Here is a 21,712-nt window from a genome sequence, read left to right as displayed (position 1 = left end):
CAAATCCCAGGGGAGTTCCTCCACGGTTAGTGCAGGATACAATTCTATGCACAGACGGGTGTTTGCAACCTTAAAGGTAGCATCATCATCATTCGTCTCTAACTCCATTCCCTTGGGTGTGCAATAGATAGTACAATTAAGCTTACACAACAGGTCTCTTCCTAACAGACACACGGGACTAGAATCACATACCACAAATTGATGATTGTCCCTGAAGTTTCCTATTTTTACTGGAACTGGTTCAGTCAGTGGATTCGTCATTTTCCTATTTGCTACTCCCACTTCTTGGATGGTTTGTCCAGAAAGAGGCAAGTTAGGGACCACTGCGGACCGTACAGTAGAACAAGTCGCACCCGTGTCCACCAGAAAGGTAGTGGGGTGTCCAGCTACATCCGCCTCTACAAAGGGTCCTCTCTGATCTACCTCCAATGCTGCCCCTAAGGTACACTCTTCCTCTCCATCCAGACACCTTCCTGTCACTGGGTTAAAGGCATAATACTCGTCTCCGTCTATCAGAAGAGGCATCTGTTGATATATCTTGTTCCTTTGCTCCGATCTTCGGTGGCTGGGGAACGGGAGCCCTAGGAGCGGAAGTCCCTCCTTTTGCCACCTTGAGCTTGACCACTGTTGATCTCGGAGCTTGGGGAGCCTGACTCTCCTCTTCTTCCTCTTGTACCTGATTTTCTGGATTATGGGGACACTCACGCCTCCAGTGCCCGATCTCGTGACACTGATGGCACCTTGTTGTCTTTTTCAGAGTCGCCAGATCTACCTTTGGCCTCTGGCCATCCTCGCTGTCCCTTTTCTGACTACTCGATCTTCTCCCCAATGTCCCATTTCCAGGCTGACCCTGTCCTCCCGGTTGCATTTGGACTAGCATCAGCTTATCTTTGAGCTTCTTAGTCTTAGAGTCTATCTCATCACTGCAGTACCTGGCGTACCTCAGGATCTCGTCTAGAGGTTTGTTCTGCCAACAGATCAAATGTTATTGTATCATTAGACAGATCTCGGGCCTCAGTCCCAAAACAAACTTGGACACAAACTGTCCCATGTCCTTCGGATCCATCACATCCAGGCCACTGCATTGCTTGAATATCTGTAACAGTCTCTCATAGTATTCATGAACTGTCTCTTTTGGTTCTTGTCTAGTTCGATCTATTTTCACCCAATCTATATCTTGTGGTGGCACCTTGGTTTTCAACCACGTAATCACTTGCTCGTACTTTATCATTACTCTTGGTGAAGGTCCATTTGTGAGTGCCTCTCTTTCTGGCTCCTCTGTGGGCCACTCGACACTAACCTTGCATGCTACCCACAGATCTCCCGGAACCACAATGTCAAACAGTGTGTTCAGATCAACCCATAGTACCTTTGAAATTTTGACAAACCTCTCTACTTGCTTGTACCATTCTACTGGGCTTTCTCTCAATTTTGGAAAAGTGTTCGTAAAAGCAGCCAAATCCCCCCTACTCCAAGGTACATGCACATATCCTCCATGAGCTACTTCCCTCAAAGAGTACGCTTCTGCATGCATCAGTCCTGTTCCTGGAGGAGTCTCTATAGTGCTCCACCTAACACTCTTCTTTTTTGACCACCTTTCCTCCCACTTAACCAATTGCATCCATGTTCGGATACCCACTACTAGTTCTCTGATGTGGGTTTTCAATCCGATCACTCTCTTCTCGTCTAGATCCTGATCTGTATACTGCAGCCTATGGCCACCCTGTAATGCCTTTGTCCTGGTCAGATCCACTGAATATTTGTTCGCTAATTCCGTTAGTTTCTCGTGAGCTGCCCTAGCTCGACGAGTAACATCCTTCGCTACGAACAGCAGTTCATCTGGTTCGTAAAGTTCTATTGTATTGTACCTTCCAATATCTCTTCCACCTCTGACTTAAGTCTTAGCACATCTATTCTCCTTGCCTTTATCACCGCTCTCAATGTGCCTTGACTAGAGGTTTCGCTCGGGTCCTTCCCTTTACATTCCTGACTCACTCGTCTGTCTTCCTCAGGGGTGTTATGGAGAACACTTCCTCTCTCCCATCTTTCACAATTCCACTCTTGTCTTCTTTCTGCAGCTCCAGGGGTAAACATACCCCTATTTTCCTCACTCCCGCGGTCCCCTTCCTGTCTGCTTTCATTAGACCTGCAATGGGATATCTCTCTATTCTCTGAACCCCAATGTCTACCATCGTCTCTTGTCCTGTCACTCTGGGTATCCGCGATTGTCTCCCAAGTCCTCAAATCTGGCCTCAGTTCTCTAATCGACCGGGGCCGTGGTCCTCTCAAATCCATCGGTCCTCTTAAACCCCCGTGTTCCCTAGAGGAATCTGCCGATGCTGCCAGAGGAGTGCTCCTTTCTACAGGTCTAGACCATTGGTTCCAGTCGTCCGCCACATTACTTCTATTTTCGCTAACGTTCCTTTCTCTATCTAATTGTGGCAGACTCTCACCTTGAGTCTGTTCTGGATTGTATACTGATACTATGGGACCTATGGTAACTGGTACTGTAAGAGCGTCTGGTAGTCTCTGAGCGCTTGCCCCCTCTTCACAGTGTACCTGCTGTACAGTGAATCTTCCCACTACTCACGCTTCTGGGGTCCGTTGAGGTACCCCCTCGCCTTCCATCAAGCCAGCCCTGTTCCCTACCGGTCCCAAATCGCTCTCTCTTAGGACTCCACCGTCCACTGCCGATGTCTCTCTTCCTGTTGGTGGTGGTGAGGTCCCTTCTATTTCTGGATTATATGGAGGTGGTCTGTCTGACAGCAGCCTCTCTATCAGACTGTCTTCTGTTTCACTGTCATCATCCTCTGTATTCTTTTTCTGCACCTCCCTTTCATTGACCAGCAGTGGGTACAACCTGTCTCCCTCTATGGTTTGCACTCTCCACCTCTTGGCCAGTGCATCCCACCTCGCGTCCTGTACCGCCCTGACTGATCTATTCACTCTTTCCTGTCTCCTATCCCTGTTTTTCTCGTGGGCTGCCCTGATCCATGCGTTCAATGCTTCGAACTGTGTTGGCCTAGGCAAGGGTTGCAAAGAAGACAGGATCGCTTTTAGTTGGTACAACACCTCTAACCTGAATGTCCCGTAGCTAGGGAAAGTCAATTCCTCGTTCCCTTCAGTCATCCTACACCAGTTCTCAAGCCACAATATAGTATGTAACCCAACATTCGTAGACATGTAATGTGCTGGCGTATCCTCGGGTGGAGCCTCTTCCCCACCCCGAGGTTCTAACCTCTTTTCTCCAGAAAAACAACTTTGCAAACCTTTTAGACATTTCATGATGAAATCCACAATTCCTTGTTTACTACGCTTGTTTTACTGTACAATGACAATCCACCAATCCCAGCGCGGCTTCACTCCAACCGTCCTATCCCAGCGCGGCTCTTTTCTGACGTCACTCGCTTCTCGCTACCCGTCCTATCCCAGCGCGGCTCTTTCTGACGTCACTCGCCTCCGTTTCGCAGCAGTTCCCCTCCTTTCTCTGCTCGTCTCTCGGTCATGCATGCATCCCAATCATACAATTTGAAATGATCACTTCCGACCAAGCAACCACTTCTCTGACTGTACGTCCACAGTCTGACTGTAATTGTCACCGACTGGTGAATGTCTGTCTGCTTAATGACCAAACAATCGCCTCTCTGATAGGTTTCATACACACGGTAACTTCCGACCAGCGTCCGTTACCCACACATTCACACATTCATTCCCCCTATCTCGGTCCTGCGGGCGATCAATGGTACCTCATGATCCCCTTTCAATGGTCGACAATTACTGTAGGTGTTCGATACACCCGAACCACTTAAACTCTCCCTGAGTCTAAGATTTTCACCGGTTGCGCACGCTCACAACCTGTTCTCCTTTCACACTACAGGCACTCAACTCCGCTAGACAACACAATTCAGCAACATAATACACACCGCAATCTAACACGCATGACCCTTTTTATACTCACACTCTTACGACCTGCTGCTTTCTGCCGCACCGTCACTCTCCATCATCTTCCCTGGATCGCCATCCTTCGTCCGCTGCTCTATGGACGCACATCTCCAGATCTCTATGGGCCTTGGGGAAATCTTAGCCTCTCTGGATTACCTTCACTCCAGAAGATAAACCATCCTACTCTGCTACCAACTGGAAAGGTGGGAATTTTCTCTAGAATCAGACTAATATTTCTAGAATCCCGCCACAGGTCGACTAGACCTTTTTACCTGCCATAGAGTGTAGAAGGCGAATGTCTGACTAAATATCGAAATCAAAAATATCGAAGTACAAAAATATCGGGACAAAAATATCGAAGTCAAAAATATCGGAATCCTATCCCTAACAAGGTAAGTACAAAAATATCGAAAAAATAATATCGTAGTACAAAAATATCGTAATTAAAAATATCGTTTTTTTAAATGTATTAATAATAATGTAAAAATAATTATAAAATACATATAATGTTACAAATATTAAATAAAAATATTAAAACATAATTAAAAAACTTAAAACTAATACATATACATTTAAAATAAATTAAAATCTTAATAATTAAATGTAATTTTATATTTTTTATTTCATTTAATTGATTTAATTTAAATTTATTTTATTTTTACCCTGTACGACTGTACCCCAAAAACACAAAACTGACCCTGAACCCTAAAAATACCCCTTTACCCAAAAACCCAAAACTGACCCTGAACCCAAAAAATATCGCTGTACCCCAAAAACCCCAAACTGACCCTAAACCCTAAAAGTACCCCTTTACCCAAAAACTGAAAACTGACCCCTAAAAATACCCCTTTACCCAAAAACTGAAAACTGACCCTGAACCCTAAAAATACCCCTTTACCCATGAACTGAAAACTGACCCTGAACCCTAAAAATACCCCTTTACCCAAAAACTGAAAACTGACCCTGAACCCTAAAAATACCCCTTTACCCATGAACTGAAAACTGACCCTGAACCCTAAAAATACCCCTGTACCCATGAGCTGAAAACTGACCCTGAACCCTAAAAATACCCCTTTACCCATGAACTGAAAACTGACCCTGAACCCTAAAAATACCCCTTTACCCATGAACTGAAAACTGACCCTGAACCCTAAAAATACCCCTTTACCCAAAAAACTGAAAACTGACCCTGAACCCTAAAAATACCCCTTTACCCAAAAACTGAAAACTGACCCTGAACCCTAAAAATACCCCTGTACCCATGAACTGAAAACTGACCCTGAACCTTAAAAATACCCCTGTACCCAAAATTAATTAATATTATTTAATTACCAATTAATTATTAATTAACAATAACAATAAAGTAAATATATTAGCACATTTGCTGTAATTAATTTAATTTAATAATTAATATTATTTTGCACAATTAATTAATTAAGAATAACAATAAATTATATATATATAAAATCACTATAATTAATGTAATTAAATAATTAATAATAATTAATTACAAACTAATTAATAATTATAAATATGTTAAAAATTATAATAATTAATTAACTAATTAATAGAAATTAATTACCAATTAATTAATAATTAAAATATGTACAAACATATATCAATTAATTAATTATTATTAAATTACTTCCCACCCTATTCCCCTATAAACCCATAACCCGCTACAGAACATATTTATCAATTAATAAATTAATTAAAAATAATAAAAAAGTAATTCTCAATTAATTAATTAATAATTCCTACTAATTAATAATTAATTTAACATAATTAAATTACTTCCCACCCTATTCCCCTATAAACCCACAACCCGCTACAGTAGTAAAAGACAATATTTAATAAAATAACATTAAAAATAAATAATAAAACATAATAAATACAATATAATATACACTAAATTTATTTAAAAATTGATATTAGTAACATCAAAGTTATTAATTTCGATATTATTAACATCGATATTTACAACTTCGATATTACTGATATCATACCAATATCGATATTTAGACTATCGATATTACTTACCTTCGATATTTTTGTATTTCGATATTTAAACTTCGATATTTTTGCATGTCGATATTTAAAAATCGATATTTTGTCTGTGTACCGTAGAAGGCAATCTATCTTGACATCATACCCTCAGATCAAAACATCTTCATTGCTTTCCCCAAAGAACCACTGACAAAAAGTCACGTTTAAGGATTTATTATAAAGCCAAAAGCAGTTGTGTATATAAACACCTCAGTAAAAGGTTCAGTAAATATACAGGTACTAATACAAACATAATCCTACGTAAAAGTCTCAGTCTACTAAGAATCAACACCAGTATGATTTCCAAGACCACTAGGCATGCAAGAATTGCTATAATCTGGGTCTTGGTAGACGTGGAAGAAAAGAAGAAATACATCCAAATAATCTGTCCCTACTCTATACTAAGTGACATCCCTACACACAGGTTCCCTCCTAACAAAGGTGTCAGCAGTGGTGACTTCCAAAGAAGTTCACTCACTTCGTTCGGACTTTGTCTATGATAAATCTTCGCATAGCAACGCTCTCTGCCTACCCAGCATCTTTCTTTGCCCTCGTGCACTTCTGCTCTGCTCTCCTACCGGGGTGCTGTCCCTAATACAAAATCCACAATGAGGGTGACACGCCCCGAGGGACGCCCCCCTCTAAGCATCAATTTTCAAAGTATCTTCATTACGACATCTTCTTCCTTGTTCGTTGAAAAATGGCCTTGGGTCCCAGAGTCGTCTCCTCTTGAAGTTGCTTCCCTAAAATTCCGCAGCCACTCCTCCATGTCTAGAACTAACATCCTAACGCTCATATACAATGGGCCCTTCTCTCCTATCTCTAGTTAACCTTGCACCTGCAAAAGAAAGCACATAAATCTATTCGCAACCCCATGCTACTTGCAATTAATTTCTCTAAAACAACCTTCGAGGAAAAGTATTTCCATGATTTAATGTGATGAGAAACATTCCTAGTTTGGCCTACACGGCCTTCCTCCCCACCTGGGCCTCTGCACGGTTCGAGATGTCACCCCCTAACATTGGCAAAACATTTTTCGTTCATTAGGCCTACATCATTATAGCAGAAAGAAAGAATACATTTTCTAACTAAACACTTCTATGTCGTTACATGAATACAATAGTAAATGTCTAGACAAGCATTCAAATACATCAATGCCTATTTGAGCATCCTTTAACTGAATTAGTATTATAATACAATACATTTCTAAGTTAACATGACATTAGTATTTCAAAGGAAACGCTTTACGTTACAGCTATGTAAATTCTGGTACATGGTTTCATAGCTTTGTGTCATTTTCAAACATGATTATAAACCTCTATATATGCGGGTGCGGATTACTTGTGAATATGATGCACCCCTACAATTTCTAACAAAATTTTGCGTTCTCTCACTTCTTTGAATCAACGTGGCTAACTTTTTCCCTGCCCCTTGAGCGTTGTATAATTTGCAACAATGGAGGTCATGAGTTCACATGGGAGAGGCTTGCACAGTTTTCTTAGGTCAAATAGAAAGTTATATAGATAATATCATTGGCAGGAAAATAACTTTGGCAGTCAAACAGCTGAATCGCACTGATGTCTCAAATGATATTCTATTAAATCCAAAAGTGTATGGTGTACACTGTATTCGGGTATTTAATATCCCTCGATGGAAAGACCAGATCTAGTTTTCCGGGATGATGAAGCCTCACCCACGTAATCTGGCATGCTCCATCAAAGGCATTCTCACCCCACCCTGGTAAAATTGTACTCAACCTCATGAGCATGAGGGAGTTCTTGATACAAAATTCTGCGATAATTACAGGGATCTACATAAAAATATCTTAGGGTAACCCTATAAGAATTCCCTTTATTCTTAGGCACCCTAAGTATGGTTAAAAGAACTAAAAAAGATGTTTCTGTGCACTAAGACCCTCATATCAGGATTTTGTTTGCTGAGAGGCATTGTGACCCTCACAACTTTTACCCTACCCACACGTGTATGCCCATAAACAATCCTAAAACACGATCTCGGGGATTCGTCAGGGATAACAAAAGTAGAGATAGTAAACCCCTCCTAACTGACATAACACCTCCACATGCAGGTGACACAGGGAACTCCTACCTTGCCTGCAAGGAGATGACCACCCAACGGTGGTGGGTGCTTTACAACATGGGCAGATGTCAGGGTGGATGGCTTCTGTAGTCACACATTCATCAAGGAGGCGCGCTTGTCTGTTTACCTACATTGCTCTCCCCAATCTGCCAAACATCAGTCCTGTAGGGCCGAATCCACGCCAGATTTTAAGATAACTACATTTATCTAAATAGGGATATGCTAAAAATCTGGCATGGATCCGGCCCTCCAGGACCGACTTTGGAGAACCCTGATCTAGTCAATCTGCTGGTTGGTTGCAATGATCACCATCCACATAACGAGGTTATCAACAGTAAGGGAGCTCTCCACTCTATTTTATTAAGCTACAGAACAAAGTCGGGCGTTTTGTACCTTTTAACCCCTCCCCTGCTGGTGACGGAACCACTCCGTCATCAGCCACGGTCGCGCTGTGCTGATGATGGAGCGGTTCCGTCACGGCCCGCTCGGAACGCCTGCGCGGCGCGGATTCCGCGCCTGCGCTGAATGTTCTATTGAGCTGGCGGGGCCGTGACGGAACCACTCCGTCATGAGCAGAGCGCAACCGCTGGTGACAGAGCGGTTCCGTCACCAGCATGCGCCCGCCGCGCGGCCACCCCACCCCCTTAGCACTGCGGCGGAATAGCCACCGCAGTGAAGGGGTTAAAATGTATTTAATGTGCTTCATATAACAATTATTGTGTCCTTCGAGCAGAAGGTCCTTGTTATGAATGAATATTGCCTTGAAGCTTATCCTGAGAGGTAATGTAAGGTTCGACAGGAACCTAGCCAAGGAAATCAGCCAGCACATCTTTTGTTCCTCTTGGAACTATTTCAAGTCTGAAAGAGATGGAAAATGAGTTTGAGATCCATACAATAGAATGGAGGGCTGCCTCATTGTCAATTTCTTTAAGGACTCAAAGCTCTGGTGGGAAGTAATGTTATACTACGCCCCACAAATGCAAACTATTTGAATCTCAAGGGATAATGGATTCTTTTTAGGTAGAACAGCCTAAATAATTCCAATAGATTGAATGCTGTTTGCTCTTTTATAAAGGACATATAGTTCTGAAAAGTATTGTGAGTGTGGCTGTTCTTACCATTGAACCCCTCCTGTAAATGGTTTCCAGATAATGAGGCTCTTTAAGGAAACCATGGATTTGAATCTCAATGTATTTTTCTAAATCAATAGTTCAGGAGACAAATGAGGGAAACACAAAGATGATGGGCAAAGGGCTTGCAAGTGGCCTCTTCCACTGGTATCTGTAAGTATTGCATTCAATTCCACAGTTTTTCACATCCTATGCCAGACCATTGGCAGTTTTGGTTGAAGAATCTGGGTTGTCGCTCTTTTCATATGCTGACGATACCAGATCATCTTCTCTCTCTCAGCCGGGAACACCTCTGAGCCGCCTGTACTCAGATCAGGCCGTAGCAAGGTTGTGGCCTGAATGAATGCCAACTTTTTAAAACTCAATGGCGATAAAACTGAGGTCCTGATTCTGGGCAAAGATCGAGGTCTCGGGGGGCCCTCAGCATTGGCCGCCAGAAATGGGCATGTTTCCTCAACCTGCTACCCAAGTGCGCAACCTTGGCTTCATTATTGATGATACTCTTTCTATGCGGCAACAAGCCACCAAGGTTGCTGCCACTTGCTTCACCATTTTAAAATGGTTGAGGAAGATTGTGTGGATGCTCCCATTTGACGCCCAGCGCACCGTAATCCAAGCCCTTGTAACATCTAGGCTGGATTACGGGAATATTATTTATTTGGTAGCCAACAAAGAGGTAACACGCAAATTACAACGAGAACAAAACTCGGCTGCTAGATTGGTCTGCCGAGTACCAAAAACTGCCCCGACGTCCGGGCTGTTGGTAGACCTTTACTGGCTTCCAACGGAGAAACGGGTGACGTTCAAGGCTCTGACTTATATGTTTCGTATTAAGCATGGGAAGTCTCCCCGTCACTTACAATATCTAGCAAGTCCCTATGTTCCATCCCGCACCCTCCAGTCTTCCACCCAAGAAAAATTTCAAGTGCCTAAAGACAGACTTGCTCGAATGGGAGGGCGCTCATTTGCCTATCTGGGCCCCACTTTATGGAATGCCCTGCCATTGCCTCTCCGCATGCAATCTAATCTTCTTTTATTCCGTAGATCTCTCAAAACACTGCTTTTTATCCAGTAGGTCCATCTAACTTCTGCTGTTTCTTATAGCGCCGGGAATCCCTTTTGGGTATCTGCGCGTTAATATATAAATTTAAATAAATAAATGCCACTCCAGGCAGAGACCAGCTTTATGTAAATCAGCCTTGGTCCTACACCAATGGGAACAGTCCAACCAGAACATTGTCAAGCTAAGCCCCTTTTCAACTGGGAGCGTAAGCAATCCTAGGCTAGTTTCGGTCTAGTTAGTCCTCATCAGTCTGGTTTTGCTTGTTTCCTGTCACATAGTGACCATGGGGCCCACATCTGGCCATACTGGTTGCATTTAGAGTCTCGCACTGAGCAAGTTTGAAAGGTAATAGGTGGAATAGGATGTATGACGTTACAACGCATGCTTTTACCACGCATGCTGTTACAATGCAGGTTTTACTACGCATACCATTACAACGCATAGCACTTTGGGGTGCTGGATAGTGAATAGTTTAATTTACTATTCCAATTCCAGTCCCTGTGGACACTAGGGAAGGTGTTGGATAGTAAATTAAATGTATTCCTTATCCTAGAGCGACCCTCCAGCGCAATGCATTGTAATAGTTTTCGTTGTAAAACCTGCGTTGTAATAGCACTGCGTGGTAAACGTTGCGTTGTAAAGGATGTTTCCCGGTGGAATACCTCCGTATAGTCTTAGCAGCTGGCAGTCGGCCAGAGCCCCATTCCAGTTCATATTTCTTCCCCATTTTGCCCCTATACCACTCCACAAAGAGACCAGCTATATTCAATGCAGCCTTAGTCCTCTTCAATAGGAATAGTCTAGCCTAAAATGCCAATAAGCTCCCGTCTGGACAGGCAGACAAGCAACACCAGAAGGTTGTGGCTTAGTTGAACGTCACAAGGAGAGGATTGAGCCATCTGAAGAAAGAGAAAAGAGGGCTCTTTAAAGATGGTGTTCACGTTAGGGTCATCAATGAACTTTGGCAGGCTGTAGCTAGAATTACAATAGCATCCTGTCTGAAACCCTCACCTTGTATGCCACCCAATAAATGGGACTGTTACATTTACATATTGTCTGCTGATCATTGGCACCAAAAACGTTAACAATCATCCTGCTCTGATTCTACCAGGAAACAGGACTGCCACAAGGGTATAAGCAGTATGCCCCAGAACCCATACTTTTCTGCTTCAGAAATGTAAATAAAGGCAGGCCCACTGGCTTTATTAATAAAGAAGTGGCCTGTGTGGCAGTCCCACCAGAACGTGCCAGATTGTTTGTTCTTTCTTTCCTCCAGATACATTTTTAATACCTAGAAACAGGCGCTTCTAGCACATGGCAAAAACAAAGAAAAAGTGCCCAGAGACACCTGCGTTACATTTTTTGTTCCAAGTCTAGCAAAACCTCTGACAAGCCTGTCTGGGAGTCCCTACTAATAGATGTTATTACTGAAAACAAAGCTTTAGAAAAGATGTGCCTGAACTAGGTTTTATTTACCATTTATTTAACCATCATCCCTACTGGTAGAACACCATGCAATCCCATATATTGCCAATAACTATTATCGGCCAAGAGGCTGGAACTCTAGAGGGGCAGTGTGATGGTCTTTGGGTCTGATTCACAGAACTAACTTAAGACGAAATCCTAAACTTACTACTTTTGGTATTCACAGAAGTTAGGATTTTGTCTTAAGTTTGTCTTAAGACAGACTTAAGACAGATTTAAGACAAAATCCTAACTTAAGTCTGTCTTAAGACAAGCTTAAGACAAAATCCTAATTTCTGTGGATTCCAAAAGTAGTAAATTTAGGATTTTGTCTTAAGTTAGTTCTGTGAATCTGCCCCTTTGTGTATATATAACCGAAAGGAAATTTGTTGAACCCAGATACATGCTGAAGTTTTTTTTTACTGAGCACGATAGGGAAACTATTTGCTTGAACCTAGCTGAAATGTTTGCTCGTTTAGTTGCACAGTGCAAAAGTCATCTGCTGTATGCAGGGCCATGTAAAGGCTTTTACATTTTTTGAAGATTAATGGATTATTTCGAACCACATAGAAAACAGGCCTACACAACTGAGGAAACAACACATCATAAGTAGGGTAAAACTAATCTGCTCACTGCTTGCTCTGTCAATCAAACCAACACTTCTTATAAATGTTATCAAATTGCCTTCACTCATGTAATGGATCGTAGTTAGAATGAGTGATGGACAGTTCGCACAGCTTTATATACTCAGCTCTCTCTTGTTTACTGTGTTAATCAATGATCTACATAAACCATTGACAAATGTAGTCTAATTTCAGGGTTGGTTCAAGAGTAAGGTAGTACAGGCACCCGCATAGGCAGCAGTCAGCAGACGAGGTGCTATAGTGCTCCTTCAAGTTGCACATTGTATTGTATTTGAATTTATATAGCACTTACTACCCCTGACGAGGTGTCGAAGGCACACAAGGGCAAGTGGAAAAATGGCCCTTCACTTAACAAAATAAAAAATGCTAACAGTTGGAGAGGACTGGTAATCTCCTAATGTACATCAATGCTAGATGTATTTTGTCTTCTATCCTAAAGTGTCAGTAGCTCAATTTATCACTTGGCCACCACGTTGAAGAAACAAAAAGTTAGCCCTTTGGTTGTTTGAAACAAGGCGTGCCTGGGAACATGGTCGCGTTTTCATCAGAATCATTGGAAACATGCAGAAGCATTTTTAAATAAATACAGATGTTAAAGTCTTGCCCTCTTGGTTAAAGAATACCACAATTGCTATTACTCAACAGCAATAAGAAACCCAAAGTTAGGATTGGAGCTTTGAGAAGATCCTAAATGTTACTGCAATAATGAAATAGAGAATCGCTCTAGCCCTCCCCTCTGTGAATCCCTCACCCAAAAGCCCCTCCCTTCTTCCTCTCTGACAACAACTGAAATGATGAGAGAACTCAGTTGGGGGTCGATCCTATGTTCTCTTGGGAGTTTGATGTATCTTTTGTCAGACAGTGGTGTTCAAACCCCTCATACAGTCATCGATTCAGCTTTTACAGGACAGTAGAGCTGACCAACTCTTACCCTTTCCCATTAATTCACTAATACAGGTAAGTTAATTTTTCAACAATATCCAGACAGTGAAAAGTTGTTTGAGTTGATCAAGACAAAAACAACATTCAAACTTCCAACATTATTTGGAAGTCATTTAAAAAATGTTAGGATAAAAAAGGGAGCATGAATGCGAAATTAAGAAACATACTTTAGTCCTAAATATAACTTAACATTATCATCCCAATGTTCATATTCAAACAATGACAATTACAATAATTATTTTCTCCTTTCTCCCCCCCTCATGCAAACTATGTGCACCCGCGTCAGCTGTACTTCCTCTACCTCTTAAAGTATATTTCGGTGCGCAGTATGATTCCGTATACGATACGTCCATCCACCCGGAAGCAAAGCAGTCATCCAGCCAATCACAACCTTTTAAAGGCCAATGCTGCCATCTTAAAGTTCCCCCTATGCAGAGGGTTCTAGCAAGCCAAAAACATGTGCCATCCTGTGATGTTGCTAAATGTCACAAACAGGGGATGTAAACACACTATTACTTCCAAACTTACACATATTACATTCTGAATATGCATAAAATCCCTTGATTGTCGGTTACCGTCACCCTGTGCATTTTTCATGGGTTGTAGATCATTCTTAGAAATCTTGTCTCTGATTGTTTTGTTTTTTTCTGTATGTGATTAATGGTCTTCCGGAAACAACATCATTCAGGCCACCTACCCTGGATAATAATGCCCAATGTTTTGATATCATTCTGTAGATTGCATTATGTTCCATATTATAAGTGGTAAGTATATGGATTACATATGGAGAATGAGTTACACTATTTTTGACAGTAAATACGTAGGTTATCAAATGAATAATGTCAAGAATTAGTAATAATATAAGATGACGCGTCTTTTTTTGGTTTGACATAACACTCGCTTTATGTGGAACTTGAAGATGGTGCAGGCGAGAATTGGTGGGGGAAGAAGGCATGGCACAAACATGTTGTTTGGATACTTAATTGCCATTGCAAGAGTGAACTATTCAAACAGGGGAGCAGCAACCAATGGGATCATCTTGGCTCAAACAACATTATACTATTCGTCTATTGGATGGCATTCAGTAAGCATCAGAAGCAGGACACTTAAATGTACCTAGGGTGGATAATTCAAGGGATCGGAGGTGGTGGATGGGCAGGGGGGTGGGGGAGAATGGGACCTCCTATCACCAAAGATGCCTTCAGAATTCCTATGTCTATACGTTGAGGGATATGGGAATTTGTGCTGTACGCGAATATCTGTAGTCTTTATAACCAGGTGTAGGGGTCACTGGGGATTGCACATATGTAGCAGTCAAGACTACAGCTCTTTGTCTTCTCCTCGGCAGGTGTGTGGAACAGCCTGAATGTCACCGTCTCTCCTGGGCCTTCGGTGCAACTCTTTGAAGGAGGAAACGCTTCTCTTATCTGCCATGTCTCCCAGAAGAAGCGGCCCGAGAACCTACTGGCCGTGCGCTGGGTCTTCTCCAGGTCACCCGGCCGGGAGCACATCATGATCAAAATGAACAAATTCGGGTCTGTCCAGTACTATGGGAATTACAGCAATCCGGCCAACAGGCAGAGGCTGCACCTGCGTGAGGAGCGAGCAAGGAGGACCTACAGACTTGAGCTGTTCAACCTGCGGCGCTCGGACCAGGGGCGCTATACCTGCCGGGTGCAGGAGATCGGCAAGCACCGGTTCAAGTGGACAGCTTGGTCCAATGGCTCTGGGACCACAGAGTTGATAGGTGAGAGTGGGGATTCTATTACACAAGCATTCATTGGGATCCTCCCATTCTGTGAGGGATCCTATATTTCAAATGGCTGCATTTACTTTTAAGTAAGTCCTACCTTTTAACCGGGGATCTTCAATTTTCATTTTGATTTACTAGGGTACCTGATCCTTTATGTCGAGCTTTTTCATTAAAAGAGTATATAAACATTCTGAGGGATTACATTGTTTAATGAGATATCTTTTTGCCTAACCTCATTCTAGCATTTATTCATGTCATCCGATTCCATAAATAGAATGTTGTATTAAGTAATGTGGTACCATCATTCACTGAAGCCCTATCCTTTAAAAAGGTTTATTTCATACTTTGTTTCTTTGCATGTGATGGGGTGCCCTAATTGGTAAAGGATTGTCATGTGATTTAATTGGATTATTTTCTAATATGATATATTGTCATTCATTCGTTTCATAGTGTCCATTCAGCTTATTTTTCCTGAACATAGTGCTCATTGATACGCTACTTTTCATTTAGGCCTCTTTTCCAATTGTTTCATCATTTCATCGGGTTCCCAATAATTGTTTAGACTGTTGAATCACTAGTTCTATTAAAACCTTATAGGACTGCATTAAGAAGTTAAACATTAAGCCCAATTGTTTTTCACAATAAATCCTGCATACATGTGTAGCTTTCACACACAAAAGCGGATTTCCAGTCAGTCCTGTGTAGTTCAGTTGCTGCATCTACCAAGCTTGATGTGTACTCTCACTCATGCCGTACAACAATGAACAAAGAGAATGGCATTCTCTGGGCCTACTATAGCCTTATAGCCCGCTGCGGTGGGCTATACCGGCTATTAAAGGCCCGCTGCAGTGTTAAAGGCCCGAGCCGAAGGCAAGGGTCTTTAACAAGGTAGCTGACATTTAAGAACCGGCATAGCCCTGCTACGAAGGGCTATAAGGCTATTAGAACATTCTGCCACTAGAGGGCAGAATATTCTAACAAATTAAACAAAGGTTTCAGGGAGCGCGAGGGGATTGATATTCCCTTAGGCTCCCTGAAGCATTTGTTCACAGCCTCAAAGAAGCATTGGAATGTTGGAGCTCGGGCGTATACCAGCCATTATAAGCCCGGAGCTACTCCATTTTTTTCAATGGAGCTTCCAACGTTCCAATGTTCTAATATTCATTAAAAACAAAAACCTTTATTCAGTACAAAATTATCAGACTGATTTTATGAGCAATCTAAAATTATAAATCTAATCTTATTTACTCAATGCCATCGGCGGCTCCTCCACTAAGGCGGACGAGCGTCGCCTCACTGATCTCAGAGCAGTGCAACCACGAAAAATAAAATGATAATAACAAATTGTTATTATAATTTTATTTTTCTGCACAGAGCCAGGTTGGGGCGGGGCTGGGCTGGTTCACAGAAGGAGTGGTATGGACACCACTAAGTGCGCATGACAGTTTGGCCAGCTGTCTTGGCCAAGCCATCATGCGCACTTAGCATTTCCCCACCCGGCTGTGTTGCACAGCCGTGTGGAGAACTGCCCCAAGGCTCCCAGGCCCTGCCTGAGCGGCCAAACAAGCCGCTCAGACCAATCACAATGCTGCTGTCATGCTTGTGACAGCAGCATCGTGATGGGCTTAGGGGAGCCTGGGAGCTTCCTGCTTCCGGGAGTCAGGAGGAAGAGAAGAGGGCGGAGGGGAGGCGGCGGCCTTAATCAGGTGATTAATTTTTCCAAGTCCCCCACCTCCTCGCCACCCCGCCACCCCGCCACTCACCACTGCACACAGAACTTTGGCCCTCATTACAAGTGGCCCGACTAGTTATATTTGAAGTGACTCCTGTTATCCCACATATCGCAATTAGGAACATGGCGGCATACACAGCACTCTCACAGTTTTTCTATGACAAATGCCAGCAATCCAAACCTGCCAAAATTTAGCGGGAGTAAAATACCCCCCAATTACCTGAATGCGTTTGTTTCGCCGCGGTCAGGACCAAAATCCGCATGTTAGCCCCTGTTGTCAGCCACAAACTTGTGACTGGAGTCATTTATCAGACCTGATAAACCCCAACATAGGTGCAGATTTTATCGAGTCAGATAAATATCAGCCCCAACACCAGACCACTCATTAATTTGAATTTGAATTTAAAAACATTTGTACAGCGCTCGCATACCCAGCGGTTTCATGGCGCTAGTGGTGATCAGTGGGTGGCAGCAACAGGGAGATTAAGGGTAGGCTTGTGTAAACAGAAAGGTTTTAAGATTTTTCCGGAACAAAAGATAAGAAGGTGAGGTGCGTAGAGTAACCGGGAGGGAGTTCCAAAATGTTGGAGCCAGGACAGCGAATCTCGCTCCGCCCGCCCTCTGCTTTTTGAAGCGGGGGATGGTGAGGAGGGCCAAATGGGCCGAGCGAAGTTCTCTGCCTGGGCAGTATGGCTTAATGAGAGAACGGATGAACTCGGGAGCAGTGCCCGATCTGGCCTGATACGTGAGGCAGCCGAGTTTAAACAGGGCGCACTCTCTCACAGGGAGCCAATGCAGAGTTTTGAGTAATGGAGTGACCCGATGATATCTGGGTAGGCCATGGATCAGGCGGGCCGCCTGGTTCTGCACCAGTTGTAGTCGATGGATCATGTATGCAGGGGCTCCATTATAGACTATGTTTCCATAGTCTATACGGGAGAGTACCATGGCCAACATGATAATTTTCAAAGCTGAGGGGGAAAAGAAACGAGAGACTTTCCTAATTACTCTAAGGGAAAAGAAACATGAAGAAACTACGGAGCTGACTTGCGGGTGAACAGTGAGCTGGGGATTAAGACGGATTCCCAAGGTTTTCACTTTGGACACAGGAAGTGGTGGGGCACCAAGGGAGGGGGGCCAAAAGGAAGGGGACCAGGGACTGCAGCCACCTCCGGTCAAGACCAGCTCGGTCTTGTCCGGGTTGAGTTTGAGGTGGCTGCAGTTCATCCAATCTTGAATGAGAGTCATGGTTGTTTGGACGTTCAGAGCAGATGAAGAGGAATGGGACAGATTGAAGATTAACTGGAGGTCATCCGCGTAATTAAACACGGTGACCTCCAGTTGCTGTAACATAAAAATGAGGGGAAAAATGTAAAGGTTGAACAAAAGAGGGGAAAGTGATGAACCCTGAGGGACCCTGCATTCTACCTTGCGAGAGGCCGCCGCAAAGCCAGTCAAGCGGACTCCCTGTGTTCTCCCAGCAAGGAAAGACTCCAGCCAAGAAAAGGCTAAGCCTTCTATGCCCGCCGCCCTGACACGGTTAAGGAGGATGGTATGGTCCACCGTGTCAAAAGCGGCGGATAAATCTAGAAGAATCAGGGCTTGCGGAAGGTTGATGTCGATACCTTCACGCAGCTTGTCCATGACTGAGATGACCACTTTTTCTGTAGAATGCAGGGGACGGAAACCAGCTTGGCAGGGGGAGAGGCAATGATTTGCCTCAATGTGAGTGCTCTGAGTAGAAGTGATGTTAGTAACCAGGACTTTTGCAAGGTAAGGGAGGAGTGAGATGGGGCGGTAATTGGAGGGGGTGGAGGGATCGGCGTCCAATTTTTTTAAGATTGGGATGACAACCGCCGATTTGTGTGAACTGGGAACGTGACCGTGAATGAGTGAGTCGTTAAGAAGGGTTAAAGGGGGAGTAGGGCAGGCTGAGTAGATTTCCCTGAGAGTACAAGCAGGAGCAAAATCCAGGGGAGAGCCTGATTTGACCCGTTGGAGCAAAGGGAAAAGGGTGTCAGCGGTTAGAAGTGGAAAGTTAGTCAGTTTAACGGTGGTGGGGGGAGGGGAAGGATCAACAAAGGTGGAAGAGGGCGGGGGATGTTGTGTTTAATTTTAACAACTTTGTCTATAAAAAACTCGTTGAGCGAGTCACAGAGGGATTGGGACGGGGGGATGGTTGCCGTGGCTCTGGTGGATGAGGCAAGTTCATGGACAGTGGAGAAGATTTCCTTCGATTGTGACTCTGCAACCATTATCCTGTTGGTGTAATATTCGGCTTTTGCTTCCAGGATGCTCTTTTTATAGGTTTGCAGAACGGCCAAGTAGATGGTTTTTAGGGCAGGGTCGTAAGTTCTTCTCCAGACTCGTTCGGCCCTTCTTGCAGCTAGTTTTTTTTCTTTAAGGTCGGAAGTAAACCAACGATTGGCTGCGTGGGCCCGTTTAACTGAAAGCCGCTTGAGGGGGGCGAATTCATCACCTGCCGCCGTGAGCCAGTTGTTAATTGCGGCCAACTGTGGGGCGGCTGTCAGGCCGTTTAAATCAGGACAGGTCTTGGCCAGGGCTGAGCAGAAGGAGGGCATGTCTACCTTACCCCATTTCCGAACCCAGGTATTTTTGGGAAGGGGGGGTTTGACCAGGGGTGCTAGGGCAAGGGAGAGCGTGATGGTGGAGTGATCTGACCATGGGCAAGGGGATATAGTAGGAGGTGTGGATGGAACATTCAGTGTCCAGATTTGATCAAGCATGTGGCCATGTAGGTGGGTGGGACTGTGGATGAGCGGTACAAAATTCAAACTTTTCATAAGGCAGGTGAATTCCTTAGATTGGGGGCTTTAGGCAGGGTCATTGGGCCAGTAATTGAGATCCCCTAAAACTAATACAGAAGAATTGTTAACTACCAGAGTGGCCAAGAGGGTCTGGATATCGGGGAGAAACGAAGGGGTAGGCTGTGGAGGGCGATAAATAAGAACAAAAGTGAGGGGAGTTTGGTGGGAAGTAGAATGAGCTACAAGGAGATCGACATCGGTAATAGGAGGGGAGGGAAGGATTTGAAAGTTGAAATCAGTACGAGCTATTAAAGCCACTCCACCACCCCGCTTGCCCTCGGGACGATCCGCACGAATGGCGGAATATGTCGATGGTAAGGCGGCAAGCACATTGGGCAGGGAGTCGGTCTTGAACCAGGTCTCGGTTAAAGAGCCTTTTTTGTCAGTCGATTACATTTTCTCATAATCTGCTACCTCTCCTTCGGCAACTTTTATGAACAACAGTATTAAGAGTTTGAAGGATCATTTCGATACAACTCGTTACACTTACCAACGAAAGCTGTTATACATGTGGAATTACACACTCATGATAAGCAGTGAGTGTGCGATGCAGAAAATTAAATACTAGCTTGTGCCTTTCTAATCCTGGCTAGGACGAGGGGCCTGATTCTCAAACTGTCCTTTGTCATATGTTTTGTAGTACAACAAAAAAAAAAAATTACCACAAAATGTAAGTCTTGACTATTATGTTTATTGAGTCGCTGCACGTGTAAGTATAGATTTTAGCGGTTGGTTTGGGAGGGACACAGTGGCATGGGTAGGAAATAGGATATTATCACAAAAGAATCTCTATCAAAAGCAGTGATCTACTGATAAAATACAAATCTGTAAACTGCATGTTACACGTTGTGCTTTGCAGCAGGCACATCAACACTCTGTGCCACCTAATGATGAGTCAGAACTGGGACTAGACACAACTCAGACCTCTCCAGTAAGTACATTAAACAACAGAGTTATTTCAGCATTATTAACATTGAGTAAGAGAAAATAGCAAAAGAGTGCAGGGGAGAAAACAACCATCAAAAAGAACCTGCAAGAGTGAGACAAAGACACAGGAAGTATATGGTGGTGAAGAAAGAGGCATGAGGTATAATTAAGGATAGGCAGCCTTGATATTCAGCAATTCCAGAATTCCTCAGTGCTCGTCCTAGGCTTCCAAGAAACATTTTGGGGCCCTGCACTTAAGTTTTTTTTTAAACAAATCATTTACTATGAGAAAAAATCTGCAATGCACTCAAAGTGGGTTTGTTAACTACCAGTAACTGTTCATGCAATGAGGATATCTCACTGAGCCAGATATTAGCCTCTGACAAACAATAGTTGGATTTTTTAAAGTGCATGTCATCCAATGGGGTATCATGCCACTAGATAACATGTGCTTAGTTTTACCCAACTGTACTTATTTTATCAATCTCAGAAGAATGGAAAGCTGAGTGGACCCGCAAGGATTTGGGGCCAGATGTAGGTAAAATAGATAAACAGATTTTTAATAACCGAATTCTACCGATTCGGTAATTAAAAATCGGTAAATCTAAGGGGTGGATATGTAGGTATTCCAGATGTGCTGGAATACCGATTCGGAAGAAATCGGTATTTACCGATTCGGTAAATACCGAATCGGTAATGCCCATTCATTCCTAAGGGCTTTGAAGCCCATAGGAATGAATGGGCTTTACCGATTCGGTATTTACCGAATAGGTGAATACCGATTTTCACAAGGGTGCAGGGGGTGTCACTTTGACACCCTCTGGCACCCCCAAAACAGGCTCGGATGCCATGTGGCAGGCATACATGCCCTAAGGGCAGGTCTGCCTGTCACATGGCATAGGTGTGCATGCACACATGTGCATGCACACCGGAATTGGTATTTTACCATCAAATTGGATTTGATGGTAAAATACCGATTCGGTAAGGCCTCAGGGACTCTGAAGAGTCACACCTACATCTGGGTGCCTCAGAATCGGTAAAATTACCGAATTTTTATTTTACCGAATCGGTAAAATTTCCGAATCAGTAATTTTACCGATTCGGTAAAATAATGCCCCCTACATACCTGTCACCCATTTACCGA

At 43.4% G+C, this 21,712-nt stretch overlaps 1 protein-coding gene across 1 annotated transcript in view; it reads left to right on the top strand.

Moving 5' to 3' along the window:
* Positions 1-21,712, top strand: part of VSTM4 (V-set and transmembrane domain containing 4) — a 123,110-nt gene that overhangs the window by 28,396 nt on the left and 73,002 nt on the right. The window contains exon 2 of the mRNA XM_086920089.1: positions 14,677-15,075. Coding sequence (XP_086776215.1) covers positions 14,677-15,075 — 399 coding nt within the window. The remainder of the gene's footprint in view (positions 1-14,676; positions 15,076-21,712) is intronic.

The sequence above is a fragment of the Lissotriton vulgaris genome, chromosome 5, assembly GCF_964263255.1.
Source record: "Lissotriton vulgaris chromosome 5, aLisVul1.2, whole genome shotgun sequence".
NCBI classification, from domain to species: Eukaryota; Metazoa; Chordata; class Amphibia; order Caudata; family Salamandridae; genus Lissotriton; species Lissotriton vulgaris.
This window is presented reverse-complemented; position numbering and strand designations above follow the sequence as displayed.